This window comes from Montipora capricornis, chromosome 9 (assembly GCF_036669925.1).
Source record: "Montipora capricornis isolate CH-2021 chromosome 9, ASM3666992v2, whole genome shotgun sequence".
NCBI classification, from domain to species: Eukaryota; Metazoa; Cnidaria; class Anthozoa; order Scleractinia; family Acroporidae; genus Montipora; species Montipora capricornis.
This window is the reverse complement of record NC_090891.1, coordinates 46,446,780-46,464,199: the sequence shown is the minus strand read 5'-3', so window position 1 is coordinate 46,464,199 and position 17,420 is coordinate 46,446,780. Positions and strand designations below refer to the sequence as shown.

Sequence of the window (17,420 nt, the reverse complement as noted above, 5' to 3'; positions counted from 1 at the left end):
ATCGAAGCAACTATTTAAAAAGAACCTTTTATTCACGCATACATATAAACGTATCAATATATTAGAAGAAACAGACAAAAATGTAAGAGAACGGTCGAGGCGGGGCTGGGTGTTTTTACACTTCGCCGGCTGCCTTGTTCGAAAATAAATAAATGTTTCCTGTTATTCTCCAAAAAAGTTTGTTGCTTTTTGAAAAGGCAACAAAAGCCAAATATCGAGACGATGAGTCCGTCGATAAGGCCATGGTCCTTGCAACTTCCAATATTTTTTCTCTTTCCGGCCCGTCGCTGCTATACAACTGTCAATCATACGTCAAAAAAAACAATAGTACGTGATGACTGCTTCCAAATATAGCAAAGCTACAGGGCTTTCCTTGCGCCTCATCGCGCCCCATGAAAACCCTTTCGTCAATGCTTATAAAGCCTTTTTAGCTGTGTCCTGAGTTGAAAGTTGAGCTCACGTCGACGACAGAAACAATTCAAGCGAAGCTCAGGATGGTCTGGATTTGCGGAAGAAGTAAAACAAATGGTCCGTCAGTTCACAAAGACGAGAAAACTTCATTGAAACAAAAGTTATGTTATGGTGTCGGTCATGTATTTAACGACCTCTGCATTCAGGCTTGGTTTACTTACCTTATTATCTTCTTCAACAAAATAGTTAAAATCTCGGCAACAGGTACTGGATACATATTTCTTTCTTCCCAAATCGCCGATGCAATTTCTACGCCGTTTATAGGCTATGGTTGCGACAAGTCACTCTCTGAAAGAATTACCAAGAAATACGGAAATAGAAAGATCTGGCATCTCCTTGGATCAGCTGGAATAGCATTGATCTGGCCGTTTGTTTTCAGTCCTTGTATTGTTTGCGATGATGAAAGTCCGGACTGGGTGCCCGTTGCTTATTATTGCGTTTTTGCGGCCTTATTTAGCGTCGGTTGGCCCATGGTTGAAATCAGTCATTTGTCGTTAATCCCGCATGTTGCCTTACGCTCGAAAGATGCTGTGGAGTTGAGCGCAATAAGGTATGTTAATATTTTTCCATAAGCAGTAAAAGTAGCGAGATTTAATGTAAGCTTAAGATTCATCCTCGGCGTCACGAGAGAAGAAGATTCATCCCGCCTTCCGTCTAAGTTTAATCTCATAATCGACTCAAACTCTTTATTTAATTTCTTGTTATTCGGCCAGTTCGGCGAAAAAAAGTTCTTGTATTGCATTATTTATTTTTAATAAGCTGGGTTTTCCTTCGAGTTGAACAAACCGGAAAACAAGCAGCGTTAAAAAAATCAGACTCTGTTGACTTCAAGGTCTTGTGACTTCACATGAGCGAAAAGAGTAGAATTACGTACACGCGCATCTTCACACGTAAGCAAACGTATGATCTTTTTTTTTTCTTTTTTTTTTTTTTTTTTGCGAAAAGCGTTCATTATGTTAAAATGACGAACCTTGGACAACAATTGCAGCAATTGAAGTGACAAATCAAAATATATCTCTGCTCGACCCTGGTATATAAATATTTATCTCCGGTCACGGAAATGTCGGAAATTAAAATGTCGTCTCGCATGCTCTAAGAAAAGTAATAGAATAACTCAATTTTGTTGGTGCCTGGCTTCAGTGAAGCGTTCACGTTGGAATGCAGGCAGATGTATGTTGCGTCAGCTCCAGCGGCTGATCAATTTCCGGTTTGAAAATCTGCCAAAAGTTTGCTGACCTAAAAATGCGGTATCAAAACATAGGTTGACGGATGTATCAAGCTTTTTAGCTTAACATCTTTTGCTAGATGCCCTTTTTTTAACCCCGAAAGGATATCTAGAGATTTTTATCACAGTATCCTTAGCATGATTCTCCACAATTTGTTGACTGTTGAAAACCCAATGTTCTAAGCCAGATACCCTGATTACCCCCAGCTGCACTGAACTGCATGTGATCGGCTATGAAAATACTCAATTTTTTTCATTTTGATATTTGAAGTCAGAGGTTTAAATACCATAAGCTAGAAGGACAACCTTTTTAATATTTCAAGGCAAAAACAATATAGTATTGCTCACTAAATTCATTCCTGTTGTAAAGGATAAAATTATTATTTGATAGTTAAGGGTTTTAATTCTTTTGCTGAGCATCATTCATTGAGTGAGACACAGGCCAAGGCATGGAAAGAATTATATGGAATGCTTTAACATCCTGTTTCCATATACTTCACACTAGATAAGCATCTTGTATATACTTTTGACATGCAAACCAAGAAACAAACTTGTAAATGACCCCAGCTTGTTTCTTTCTATCTCTAAGAAATAAAAAAAGAAAAACCAATGCCCTGCAGTGATCAGAAATGGTAGTAGTCTTTTTAAGAGGGGGAAGGAATTGGTGAGGGTGGGGTCATTGTGCAGATGTCAGTGACCCAGAAAGGGCTACTTTTTTTATTCAAAACTAAGAAAACAAGTCATATAAAATTTCAAGACACAAATTGATTTTGACCAGGCAAATTAAGCACCAAATGATTTCATTAGAGCGGTTTTCAATTGAGTGTTGAAAGTAATAAGCGAATTGCTTTGCTTTTGCATTACTTCACTCAGTGATTGGTTCAAAGTTCTTGTGCCTGTTGGTTGAAGATGGGACTTAAAAATATTGTATATCTGAACACTTGTTTGATGAAGAGAGTTGTATATACATGACCCTGCTTATACTGAATGACATTTCTAGTTACTTTAATGTTACTTAACCCTTTGACGTCCAAACCGGCTGAAACCGGCCAGACTTAATAGTATTTTACTCTGTCTAACGCCAGAGTATTTATAGTGACTGCAATAGGCCCACTTGCATAAATTGCAATATAACCCTCTTATAAAAACCATGCATTTAAAGGTGGGGATACAGGGGCCTTCCTGCTTTTTTTTATCCTAGCTGTACCTTTATCCCGCCTCCGCACTGCCACCCCTTTCATTCGTGCTCCCATCCCCTATAAATTAAGAAAGTCAAAACAGATATTCAGAGATTCCAACCCTCCCTTTTTAGCCGGAAACCCCCTTGTTTTCGGCGAGGATTTCCGGCCTCCTGTTTTCGCTTAATAATTATAGTCCCAGTTTTTGAAACGATTCCTGACCAAAGAAAGATCGTAATGCTTTAATTTCTTTGTTTAACCAGTCTTTTTAGCAGGATTCTTTGCCATTTTTCTGTGGTTTCTCAGCCATTTTTACCCATTTGGCATGGTAGCAATGATGAGCTTGTGGTAATTTTGGGCGTGATAACGCACTGGATTGCCTTGACTTTGGGCATTTGCGTTTATTCTTGGGACCAATTAGGGGCTTAAGCTTTCACTGCCTGTTAAAAACTCCACTATTTGCCATGGAATATGATTGCAACATGCAGGAAATATGGCATTTTAGAGGCTTCCTATATCGTAAAAAATTTCCCTAGGGGAGCATGCTCCCGGACCCACCTACAGAGTTCTGCCTGCGGCACTTGCGAGCGTGGCTATGCCGCTCCTCAAACCTCCCTTTTTCTCAGTTGACTGGGTTGGAATCTCTGGATATTGGTCATTTAGCTACGTAATTCTTAATTAAGTGTATCCTTTGTTGCTTGGCTCGTCTTTCAGCAGTTACGCAACAGCCACTTGACATTTCATGACCTAATGCATGACGTAACAACTGTGAAAGGCTTAATTTACAATTTCACTAGAAGTAAGCCTGTTTTTCAGCCCAAGCACAAATTTTTTGTTTGCTTGATTGCTCAGGAGACGCTAATGCTGCTTTTAATCACTGTGAAGTCAAATATCACTTTGGGTTCTTGTTTCTTAATTATATAAAGTATAATCTAACTCATTAATAATGACGACAAGTAGCGCTGTGCATTTCTCTCCAGCTTCCTGCTTTTTTCTCTCCTCCCTCCTGTACCCTCCCGTCGTTTCAAATGATTTATTTTTCACTCATCCACTACTAAGCACCTTGAGCATTGCATAAATTCATAGCTACGGCGGCGGATGTAAGGTACGAGTTTGGACAATGTGTGAGCAGCCAGCGAGGCATGCAAGCCATGGTGTGAGCCATGATTGCCAGTCATGCGAGCCAAGATGGTGAGTCAACATGCAAATCACACAGTTATTGAAAGCTAACCGTTTTAAAATGGGTGCTTAGACTTCATATAAGAGTTTATCAAGTTGAACGCTATTTGAAATGGGTGCAAAATTAGCTTGGCTTGCATGAATCACTGGCTCGCAGATTGTCCAGCCCGCTCAGGTACTAGATATATCAAAGAAGCAGCTATAATTAAGATATAAATAAGCACTGTTCACAAACTTTTCTCTTGGCCACTAAAAGAATCAATTTTCCATTTCAATAGTTACTATACTCGCCAATTTTCCAGTAGCTGATCAGCCCAAAATTCTATCTGTCTTTACCTCAAGAACATCCAGTTTTGTTTTAACCCTTTGACACCCAAACCAGCCTAAACCAAGCAGACGATTTTACTCATTAGTGGGTTAAATATTCAGATATAACATTATTATCAGACTAAACTGCAATTATATATACTTTCCTATTTCAGCTACCTCACAAATATTAGCTGACAGATCGAGGTAGCAATATTATCTGTGACAAAAATTTAAGCAGATTTAGTACCCATTACTTACTGTGGTAAAGATAATTCATAATTTTTGATTTGATTTTATATTCCAGATCTGCACTTAAATTAGGTTGTGGAGTTTTCATCTTTCTAGTAACTTGGATTCTTTTAGGACAAAACAGTGAAGAATCTATAGATGAGTCAGCTCAGAAGCAATTTACAGTAAGCATACACAGACGTAATTACGGGTAATAATCTTTTACCAATACATAAGAGACACCCAATCAGATCTGTGGCAATATGGACAATTAAGATTGAGCTAGGACAATGTGCGAGCCAGCGAGCCATGCAAATCATGCGAGCAGTGGCTGCAAGCCATGCCAGCCATGACTACGAGTCATGCAAGCTATGGCTGCGAGCCAACATGGCGAGCGATGTGAGTCCATATGCGAGTCACACAGTTATTAAAAGCTAACTGTTTTAAAATGGGTGCGTTAATAATTTGAAGTGGGAGCTGGCTTACAGATTATCCAGCCCCATTAAGATCAGTTGAGGTGACATGCTGTTTGCCAAAATTCAATTTGAATCGCTCTATTTGAGCTTAAAAGATGGAAGGTGAAATGTTTCCATCATTCTTTTTCGATTGACAAGAAGCAGCTTAATTGCTGTTTCCTGTTTGTTATTGTAAAACATGGTTTGAAACACGTAGTCACCATGATTATATCTACATGTAACAGGCATTTTTGCTCCTTTCCATTCATGCACATGCATCATGGATTTCAGTTTTGTTTCATCCCATGCAAACTGATATTTTATCTATTTTTGTTATTTCAGTATCAGTCCATCATCATATTGTTGACAGGATCCTTTTTTACGTTTATTTTCCATTGGGGTGTTGAGGAAGCTGATCACCCTGGAGGTCAGTAGAGTTTTAGGGAATTTTGTGTGAGTTAGAGTTTATTTTCATGTTAGTCTAGCATATAAACTTTGATCAGTTAAGCGTGAATCGATCAACTGATCAAGATGAAATAAGCCCCTGTACAAGAAAATATGGAAGGAGTCATATAATTAATACAAGGTGGTTTTCATGTGATGTTATATTCGCTACCAGTTTTGTTGGTAGACGAAAACATAAGATTTTTCATTATAATAAGCTCCTTTTGTTTGTCCTCCTGCACTTGTACATAATACACCATTGGTAGGTGTGTCTCAAGAGACCTACAGTAAACATATACAGTGTATATGTCACTTGTGAGGGACTGAGCAACGCGTTGGGGGAGGCTGGCCAATACGTACAGCTGCATTAGGCATCAGTAACTTTAAGCAAAGATTACAGCTATGGTGACAACTATTACACAAAGTAAGTCAGAATAATATTTAAATGCCTTTTTTTGCCACACTCCAGAAAACAACAATGTGAAATCACCAAAATTTAAGTTTTTAAAACAAATATGTGAACATACAATGAACCATTCATTTTCTATTTTCATTTTAAAACCATTCAGATTATCCATCCAATGCATGCAGTTACAGGCTAGTTCGCCTGTATTGTACAATATGTGAACAAGATGGAATAATTGCAAAATACTTGCAATAGCACTAATTTATAGTTTGGAATGACGCTTTTGTTGACATATCGTTGCCGATGGCTTTGCTTAAACTCCCTTTAGTCTCTGTCAGTTCCCCATCGACCTCTCTTTAAACTGATGGATTTAATTGAGTTTGATTGATTGTAGAACATGACAAAGGCAAGTTAAAACCTCCATCTGCAGATTCTCAAGGCTGTAAGGATTTCGAAAAACAAGCACTTGATATTGAACTTCAAAGAAAAGCAACACATGAACAAAATGATCAACACAAAATGACTTGGAGAGAGTGGTTAAAAAAACCAGACTTTTACAAGGTAACAATATTGAGCAATAGAGGACCTTTCCTGTGTTTACATAGCCTCATCTAAACACAAGGGGGCCGGAGTAATGGGAGAATTTGAGACAGTTAATGCAAACCCCGGGGACTGCAGCTACTGACCAATGAGAGTGCATGTACTATCCTAATTATTCTATAAAAGAATTTGACGTGAAACTATACATGTAAACGTTTTGTTGTAGAAAAATATCTCCATTGATAGTTGGAAAGATCATCGCAATTATAGTTGAGCAACTTAAGCAGATTGCAAATTACTAACTAAGGAAAGGCCAAAAAAATCCAGGCTTGAATGAGGTGTACGCGTGAACTGCAGACTAAGCACTGATTTCAAATAGCGCTCAGTGATGAACAATTTTTAAGGCTATTAGCACCACCTTTCAAACTGTTAAGCTTTCAATAACTGCAAGTTAGGGTTAGTCTGCAGTCTGCAAGTGTCAGACATGCATTGTCTTGAATATGGGATGCAAACCCTGGTGACATTGCGATTGCGTTGCGCTTGCTCTACCAGCTGTCGAGGTGCCAAGCCGGTTGGGACCTGATCAATAATTGCAAGTTCAAGTTTATCCCGTCTGAGGTGAATGAAATGTTTTTTTTACAATGTATATTATTCTAAAAACTCCACCTCCATTTGCTGGAAGGAATTAACTGCTATGGTTAAAATTTAAGGAGATAATTCTCATACTCTTAGCAAACAGCTTCACAAGGATGTACGTCAACAAGTAAGCTTACCGGTAATTGTTAATGTTGACCTTAGTTCACCCGCTCGTACGCATGCATGTTGCACCAGCATTCGCCGAGGGTTGTGAAGTCTAGGCACCTGCTTTCTCAGTCTTCTGTCATTTTCATGAAAACGAAGCAATAGTTACAAATTAAAGATATTTTGTTTCTTTTATTTCAGCTTGTATTCATTTACATGGCAACACAAAATATAGTGAATCTAAGTCAGTCCTATTTTCCCATGTACTTGACGGAAACACTTCACTTTCAAAAGGTAATTAATCTTCTTTATCTTTGTCAGAACACTTTGTTTCCCTAATTATATACTCAGTGTTTGATCCCTGTTTACTATCATCCATAATACAAAATTAAACCTGTTTTTCTCTCAGCATGTAACAGGCACTCAAACTTCCCCTGTAATTAAAAATTGTGCCATGAACGTAAATTACACTGTATGCCAATACTGAAATGTTCCAGACAATGTAAATTTTATTCTTACTTTTTTGACAATGTAAGTGTCAATGGAAGACACTCAGAGAAAATCTGAGTAAAAGTAATGTTCTCAACAAGATTCAAACCCATGATCCTCGATCTGACTACTTGTCATTCAGATGATCCACTACTGACTGCATCATAGGCAACTCATGAGAGCGAGGCCAAAAAACGGATGCAGGTTACAATATAAAATCATTGACCTGCCACATGCACAGCCAGGACTGAAACTGAAACAATTATTGTGAGAGAGAGTGAATGCTAAAACCCGTGAATTAGTGAATGAAAAAGTGTATTTTTTAAATAAATACTTGGAAATACTAAAAAACTGGAGTACTGCTCCCAGTAAAGTCCGCTACGAGCCTAGAAGGCCCACCAGGCCGGCACTTATCTCCGGTTTCTGTAGCATGAAGCGACTTAAGGATTACCGGTATTCTACTCCCCCCGGATGGGATACTAGTCCATCACAGGGTGAATCCAGATAGGAAAGTTTTTTCCAACCAAAGAAACGGTGATTCTAAAGAAGGGTTTCAATGACGTGGCAACAACTGGGTGCACCAAGTTCTACTGCTCCCTGTGAGTAGGACTCAAAAGTACTTAAGCCACGCGCTATTCTTAAGTTGCTTGCATCAGTTAGTGTTTCTGATGTTTCCCAAACTGAATTTTATTGGGTCTTTGAGCAGAGCTGTAGCGTACATGTATTGCCAAGCTGGCAACAATTGGGGACTCATGTGCACATGCAGACACCCTTAAAAAATTGTCTGACAGTAGTATTTATAGTCATAAATGTTTTCCCTACTGAAAGGATATTACCGGGTATTATAGTCTTGCAATCCTTTTCTATTGCAAACCCCACCTGTATGGAAAACCCTTTCAAGCATCCCTCAATCAGAATCAGAATCCATTAGTGAGCTTTAAGAGACTCGTCTGAGCCAGCTGTACCATTGAACTACTCTCTAAGACTGGTTTAGGACACAAATTTCCATAATGGACCCAATTACTTTCCCTCTTTTTGACTCACTGTCAATAATATATCACGGAACAAACCATTACCCCTTTTCCTCAACAGGAAGCCATTGCTTATTTTCCTCTTATGATCCTTATCAGTGGTATTTTGATGAGCGCTACGGTAAAACATTTTAACAAATTTTTCTCCAATAAGGTTGGTGTAAATAATACTTCATTTGCATTACAATTGGCAGCCATGCATTCAATGTTTTGATCAATATTGCTGAAATGACAGGCAGTTCAGTAATTTTTGCAAGGAAAAAAACATGTACATGCATGCAGTGTAAGATTCTGCCTGACAATGTGCCATAAACAAGGCACTAGATTTCCTTAAAAGGCTCGTTGACATACATGTAATGGAATATGGGGCTCCTACAAAATTGTACGTAATTTAACCCTTTCACCCCCATGGGGTTCCCCATTGACGAGTAAAATCGTCTGGTGTTAGACAGAGTAAAATCTATAAGTGGCACTCTTGGGAGTGAAAGGGTTAATGGGGACATAGTTTTGAGTGAATCTAGCTGTTGTTAACCCTTTCACCCCCGTGGGGTTCCCCATTGACGAGTAAAATTGTCTGGCGTTAGACAGAGTAAAATCTATAAGTGGCACTCTTGGGAGTGAAAGGGTTAAATGAAGTCAAGCATTGCTCTATAGTTTTGCAAACTGCAAGACACTGAGTAAGAATTATTAGTGCGTACATCACTGCTTTTGCAAATAATATGGTATAGTGTTGGCAGTTTAAAATGCAGGTCACATTCCATAGGTCACACATTGGAGGTCATTTTTTTCCTATACCGATCGAAGCAACCCAAAGCCTTCAATTTGGCTATAACCTAGCTAAAAGGCCTAAACATCGTTTTTAGGCCTAACAAGACCTAATGAGTCCTAAGTTCAGCAGTTAGTACATAAAGGTTTTGTAACAAGTGACTTGTGCTTTAAACATGTTGGTACAGTGTAGCTCAAAATCCTTAAATTGGGCACTTTGGCTTATGGATTAATATTTCCAACATATTTAGTAACCAGTAAATGACCAGTTTTCCTGTGAGACTATTCACTTACTTGTATTAATGGACTTTTTCGTTCTACACAAATTTAAATTAGACTGCTCGCAGTCAATTCTGAGTTAGTCGAACCTACTGCTTTAGTCATGCAAGCGAGCTGAGGGGAGATCGAATGATGATTGAGCAAAGATATAGGGACTGCACGATCTTTTGTAACCGATGCATTCAGAATCTCCCGTTGCACCAGCAATGGGAAATTTGGATTGGTCCATTGACAATTAATGGACTGCTTCTTGTCAGATAATATGACGTCAACCTGACTCTTCGATTTTTTTTTTGCGGTTTCGATCAAGTGCTAACACAAAATAATATTGAACCCAAGGTCTCCCATCAGGCAAGTATGTTATGGATGTGCTGCCAACTGCTTGGTTTCAGAAAGAACATTTTTTATGAGAGGTTGTAATATCTTAAAGGAAACTAGTGACCCAAATCAAATGCCATCGATCGTGGTAATTATAGTTCTTTGTCGCATCATTCACCGAATACCAGATTCGGTCAAATAACGATTATCTATGGATAGTTGCGTTCGAGAAGAAGGGGAATTTGTTGAAGGACATGGCTTCAAACGAGTATTGCATGAATCTCTTTTCTGCAGAACAAGTTCTGTATTCTGACTTCTCTGATTTAATGATAGAGGATGAGGGGTGACTGTGGTCCATTCTAAACAAGAATTTGTCCCAAACATCACACCGTCGAAACTTGTCAAAACACTCCAACAGTAAATTATAACTAAGTTAAATTCAGTAGTTTTAATTTATGCGGTTTCCTTTCTGAATAGTTGATTGAATTCGACATGCATATAGATATTCCCACGCCTTTCAGTGTTTACCGGTATTTACATTAGCAATAAAATAGGCGGAGCCATCTGTCATTACTTTCATTAATTAGATTGGCAGATTCTGAACGCGTTGCGTACAGAAGATTGTGCAGTCCCCATATCTTTGGTCAGTCATCATACTTCCCTCTGCTCGCTTGGGCGACCAAAGTGGGCGGTTCAACTAACTCAGAAGGGACTACGAGGAGTCTAAGACAAAATTGTTATAACGGAGAAGTGACCCTCGCACTTGGCAGGGCAATTCAAGCAATTGTCTCTAATAATTAGAGTCAATTTAATTATTGTTATTATTATTATTATTATTATTATTATTATTATTATTATTATTATTATTATTGTTAAAGACACCTGAATTTTTCAGGTGGCTCCAACCGGATTTGAAGCCATGACCTCTGCATTTTTTGTCTTAATCAGGGTATCGATTTATCAATTTTCGTCTTAAACTGGGTTAAATGTCTTAAACAGGGTATCAAAAATCGGAATTCTGTCTTAAACAGAGTAGGAAAATCAGCGATATTTGTCTTAAAGAGGGTCAGGGTATGAGGGGCCGTGCCACACCTCCCCACCCAGGGATATACCCCCCCCCCCCCCACCCCAGTTGAGAGCTCAGGTCAATTTATTTGGCTTGTGTGTACCGGTACGTGTAAGGACTGTATGTAATTGACCTGCTGCCAACTGTGTGGCTTCATATATAGTTCAGTTGGTAGAGCATTGCACCAGCATCGCAGAGGTCAGCATGGGTTCAAATCCTGTTGGAGCTACCGTAATTTTTCAGGTGTTGCAGCTAATATCCATGAGAGTGGCTTAATATAATTATATATAAATCTTGTTTATCATAAGTGACTCTAGTAGGCAACATTGATTATCAACTTTTTTTCAGGTGTTGTTTTGTGCTGGTACAGTGATTGTCATAGGAAGTTCTACGTGGTTTTATTTCACCCCTCAGTCACATAGGGATATGATTTATGCACCAACAATCATCATGGGCTGTGGTAACTCCATAATGTTAGTGACATCATTGGCCATGGTTGCTGACACTATTGGTAATGATAAAGTAAGTTAAGTTTGTTACAGTTAGTAATACATGATTCAATAGCAAAATGTCTCTGTATGTTTGTAACAAGTAAGTTCTTGCAGTCCACCGTTAAACAGGCATTTCAACATTTATTTGCATACTTAGAAGAAAGAACGGGCCAAAATAAATAACAAGGTAGTGTCCAGGGTTGTTACTTTGAGTGAATTTGCTCTGCTAGACAACAAAATAATATTGTATCTCTTGGCATAATACAAAAAAAAAAAAATCACATGACTGAAAATGGTGGAATCAGAAACAGAATTACATGTAACCCAGCTGTAACACAGTAAAATTTGTTTTAAAATAGGCTTTTTCTTTCAGACTTGCATTTGCAAAGAATATAGGGTTTCTTTACTGCTAATAATAACTTTCACTACTAATAATTGGCATTAGATTCTGGACTGATTAATACACAGCAGGGTATTTGCCAATCAGAGTGTTATTTTTCGTCTTTGCAGAAATCTAGTGGCTTTGTGTATGGAGTATGTGCTTTAATGGACAAATTGGCCCTTGGCTTTATTGTCTTCGCATTACAAGAAAGCTACCCACAACAGGATTCAACGACAGGGTAGGTCATAATCATAATCAGGTTTTTTATGTCCAGTAATTGGCAAACAAAGGACCGATAGGAACTGGTAAGCTCGATCAAAGATACCAATAAACTAGTAACAGGTTATTGTTGTTAATGTTCCAACCAAAGTCTTATTGGCTGCTGGATTCTTACGCTTGTATGTCCCCAAGATTTGCACATTTAAATACCGGTAACAACAAAAATGGTTTAAAACCATATTTCTTGTCACTCTTTGAAATCAATTCCAAAATATTTTAATTTGTTAAAGCCATTTTGGAGTCCTTTCCTTTAAAGCTTATTTCCATAGAAGCATGAAAGTCAACAAAAATTCCCTATATTTTGTATGGAAATGCCAATGGGTTGATGGAAATGCTTGTATCTCAAAAATGAACACTGGTAGCCTCCATTTTTCATTGCTGCTAAGTGATCAGCAGCCTACGATGAAACTCTTTAAACAAGGGTAAAATTCTCTATTGGATTCAGAGCCACCTTAACTATTCATGTTTGAAGGCAGCCCTGAATTAATTTGCTTCTGAGAACTTTTATAAATTTTGCAGTCTCATTTAAGGCTGCTAATTGCATTCCAGCAGTAAAATATAATACATCACAGAGTTAGTTTTTGAGATTTAGCATTCAAAGGCAAAATACAAAATGTTTTTAGATAGATCATCAGTTGCTATGGTAACCTATGACGTCACACTTAGAAGTTGAGAACATTCTGTTAAGAAATAATTGCTGTTTTACATGAAACCACAACATACATGTAGCTACAGTGTTGTTTAGTAAATCTTTCTAATAGTGCAGGTTCTTGAAAGAATTGAAGCAGGTTTGAGCCCCCCCCTCCCCCGCCTCCTGGGGGAGGGGAGTACTCCCATATAAAAAGTACGGGGGTGCTTGTCGAAAATATTGAAAAGAACCCCTAAGAGGTAACAAGATGCTGTCTAGTGGGCGTGGCATGAATTTTTTCCACCCCTAAGAGGAACCAAATTTATAGGTTTTAATTAGACAAAGTTAAAAAATAGTTAATTATCAAATGTGTCCTGTCATGATTTTTTCGGCTCAATAGCCTAAAAGGTACCGCTAAAGCTCCCGCTGTGGACCTTTTAAGGCTGAACACCCTAAGTGGTGCCAAAACCGCTTTTGTAACCCCTAGAAGGTACGAGTAGCACCCCCGTCTTTTTTTTTTGGGTTTCCCCCCCCCCCCCCCCCCCCACCTGGGTTTGAGCCTCCTTAATTTTTTTTTAACCTCATATTTTCAGGCCCTGCGGGGAACCCTGTGCTCAGTACCTCAGAGGCGCTTTTTCCGTGTTTCCTGGTGTCGAGGCATTGGTAGCTTTCCTGGTTGTTGTGTTTCTGTATCGTCCAAATCAAAATAAAAATGTGAAGCGAGAAGTTACAGGTCAGTTGTGTCTAATACGTGCAGACGCATTAAACATCTGGCCGTACGCGCGACTAATATAAATACGGGACGCACTTAACTGTGACGGCTAGAAATCAAATTCATGATTTTCTTCAAAAGATACTGGGATTTAATCACCAAAGAGGCGGTTTGGCCTTCATTGCTAAGTGCGTCCCAGTTTAGTGCGTCTCGTCTGTACACTAGTCGGCTTAGACGTCTGAGACGATTAAGACGTCTGTTAAGTGCGTCGTCTAGACGCACTTAACTTGAGACGTTTAATTTGTCTGACGTTTAATGCGTCCACCTTAATTCCCTTATTTATACTAGTCGTCTAAGACGTCCTCTAGTGTAAAATCAAATGATATACTCGCGATCGTGAAATTAGGGAATATCATGAATGTATGTAATTGGAACGATATCATGAATCTATGTAATTGGAACGATTATTGTACCATTGACTCCTGAGTGGGGTGAGAATAAACAGATTTTACTGTCTAACGCCAACAGATTTACTCGTCAACAGGGGTGCCCTCGGGAATCTGAGGAGTCCTGAAATGGGTTAAGGTGATTCCTCAGAAAAAAAAGTTGTCGAACGATTTTCTTGAAACTTTCCCTGAATGTTTCCTACTAATCCCTGTGTTGTGAACTACAATAAAAAAGGTAAGCCAACGTGCTTGCTTAAGAGATATAATGGGCCAATCTTAGCCCATTGATGCCTGTACTGATACTACTCACTTGCGTAATTTCATCGGCTCAGGGTACATGTTGCGGTAGCTAATGAGAGGGTTTTTAAAGTAACACGTGAAAAAAACACCTGATAGGTAGAAAGGGTACAGCATATGGAACACTGTCTTACATAGTGTATGGAAAAATCACTCAACTTAAAACGACGTCGGCTCAAAACGTTTCTGGAGTCGTTGTTTTCAAGATCATAATTAATTTTATATCCCTGGGTAAGGGGCTTTATGTACGTTTTTAGCTACATCTTTTTTCCTTCCGATAATTTTTTTTATAGGGGATAATTTGTACAACAAAATTATGCAATAAAAAATATAGGTCACCGTGCTCGTTTAATTATCGTAGATCGAAACAACAAAATTCGCCGTGTTCTCGGAATGCGCGCGCTTATTCGCAACGATTTAAGGGTCATTCACAACTTCTTTTACGTGTTTCAGCGAACTGTATCAGCGTGTATGATCGACGTACGCCATATTTACCATGTTGCAAATTTGATCAATTTATAAAATAATATTGACACACCATATGCGCAGTACGGGATGCGCAGTGCAATACTGAGGAATCACCTTAAATTTAAGAGATGTGTTTGAACAGGTGCCGTCGGCCTGTTTGGTATAATATCCTCCATCTTGAGTCATTCCAATTTTTATCCGCAGCCAAGTCGGTCATTTCTTTTTTTAAAAACTATTCTTCCCAGAAGTTTTGTTGAAGATTTTGCGTGACAAGTGACAAAGCGCTACAGGTGGTTTACCATCTCTTGGAACGGAAGTGACAATGGCGTAATGTACAAATGCTGACAAACAAAAGAGGCTAATGAGAGATCTTTTTTATGAAGGCTATGACCCAACGAGAAACTACCCAACTGACTTCTGTCCGAGCGCATCTTGCGATTTGCGGAAGTGACAAGTTCGATTCTCAGACGTCCCGAAACTCTTCGGGTGTTAAAATTCTGAAAGTATCTTCAGAAGGGAGATATTTTGAGTCATCGATATTCTTAATCGTTTTTGCTTTTTGCTATCTTGAAAGCATGCGACAAGACCGGCTTTTTAAAACAAGCGTATGGTGATTTCACTTGTGACTTTTCTCGCCAGAGACGTTATCGGGACTTGTCGAGAAACATGCCCCCAATTCGTTCTTCACCCTATAGACCGCTGTTGCGATTGGTCAGGATATTTAATTTGATTCTCGAACGTCGTGGAAGAAAAGAGGTGCGCCACAAACACTGCTTGTGTTTTTTGCGTTTTAGGGGAACAAGACCGCACAGATGAAATGGACTTTTCCGTTATGCCATTTTTGAAATCAACAGAGGTTTAACAATGTAAGTTTGCTTTAAGCAGTTTCTTCTGAGGTTTGGAGATAAGTCGTGTTCAAAAGTAACGTGAAGAGCTGAATATTGGAGCAGTGATTGAGTTTGAGATGTTTTACCGGATCATGACGTTGCACTCTTCCCAAGCATCAAGGATCCCATAGGTAGTTTAAAGAGGCACTGTCATGCTAAATTTACTGTTTTTTGGTCAAAACTGGATAAAAATCTAAATTAGTTCTGTAGCTCACATTCGAATACATTCGAATTCGAATGTAACTCACAGTAGCTATTCGTATTTAAGTTTTGCCGACTCAGTGGACAACGTCTCCAAACGTGAAAAAACTGACCAATTTTTCTAAGTTTCAATCCATTTCCATCCCCTTCATCAAGGCTTGGCTGCAAACAACAAAGAATAGCTTCGGTGCACTTCAATGGCCATTGGCAACAAAACTGCAGCATTATTTCTTGGTCTTCATTGATGCAAAGACGTCTTTTAGTTTTTTTAATTTTGACTCAAATAGCGAGACACTGCCCCTTTAAAACACTGATAGTGTTTACGGAGAAATATTCAGTATACGTATTGTTTAAATTGAGCAAAAGAAATTCAACAAAATATATAGAAGTTATTTATATCCCACTAAAAGGCAAACGTGCCCCTTTCTTTTTTCTAGGGGAAAGAATCTTACATAATTATAAAAACAAATTTATTTGAGGAATTCTTAAATTGTGATTGACATGGACCGGGCTTATGTTCAATATTCAAAGTTTTTTCGACCGGTTTACCTGAAGGTCTCAGTTTAAGTTATAAAATAAATCTATGTTAAATTATGGTGTATGTTAAATTGGTGCAAATTTAAAAAAAAATTAATTTATTAAATAAGTTTGTTGGTTGATTGAGCAAAATAGGCCATTTCCGAGTTCATGTCTGCCTCCTCTTGAAAGCGAGTCTAAGTTCGGAGTTTTTCTTGGTAAAGACTTGTTTCCATATCTCAAAGTGCCGTTGGACGTGAGGGGCCTGGAACAACAAAACTGAAACAACCCAATCTCATACAAAAATGCTAACCTTAGGTCTAAACATTATATAAAGCATATTGCATATTTTTGTAAAAGTTTGGTTTGTTTCAGTATTGTATCCTTCACCCACTACATTCACCCCGGGCCCCTTACGTCCAAGAGCATTTTGAGATATGGAAACAAGTCTTTACCGTTTTTCTTATGAAAATTATTTTTCATTTATATTTAAAGTAGAATTAATTTTAAAGTAGAATTAATGTTCACTGGCTTACTTGAGGGTATCAGTTTTGAGTTTTCTAATTTATAAAATAGATATATGGAAATTGAATTGGTGCAAAGTTGAATTTATTAAATAAACTTTTGTCAGAGGTTAAGTTTTAGTTGTTGTGAATTTGTTTTCGGTTGAACCCAAGTTCCTTAAGAATTTTCTTTCTGGGAAGATCTTCATCTTGGCCAGATTTGTTGTTTTTTTGCTATTTAGCTGTTATGCTATCACTGCAGTTCTACCACTACCACCGCCAGCAATATAGAAATTACAACAATAATGCCACTGCTACTAATGACAATTTATTCAATTTGCGCGCATTGGGTTTAAGCATAAATGATCACATGATTTCGAGTCAGTGCAATTTGGAATATATAAGCACGATTATTATATGGCAAGCAATTCTCAGGCCAAATGAAACACTCTGATTGGCTGGTTTTCGGTCGGGATTTTACATTAC

At 38.3% G+C, this 17,420-nt stretch overlaps 1 protein-coding gene across 2 annotated transcripts; it reads left to right on the top strand.

Annotated features, from left to right (window-relative positions):
- The first annotated feature begins 203 nt into the window (after window positions 1-203).
- Window positions 204-17,075, top strand: LOC138015861 (major facilitator superfamily domain-containing protein 12-like). 2 transcript variants are annotated; one of them, XM_068862988.1, is made up of 10 exons: window positions 204-1,021; window positions 4,667-4,775; window positions 5,388-5,472; window positions 6,290-6,456; window positions 7,378-7,470; window positions 8,758-8,850; window positions 11,473-11,646; window positions 12,126-12,235; window positions 13,498-13,637; window positions 15,622-17,075. In XM_068862988.1, exons 1-10 carry the CDS (start codon window positions 495-497, stop codon window positions 15,687-15,689), a joined length of 1,566 nt encoding a protein of 521 aa, XP_068719089.1. In that variant the 5' UTR covers window positions 204-494; the 3' UTR covers window positions 15,690-17,075. The 2 variants fall into 2 exon arrangements, with proteins under 2 accessions (XP_068719089.1, XP_068719090.1); XM_068862989.1 differs by having other exon boundaries at window positions 206-1,021; window positions 6,326-6,456.
- The last annotated feature ends 345 nt before the right edge of the window (window positions 17,076-17,420 follow it).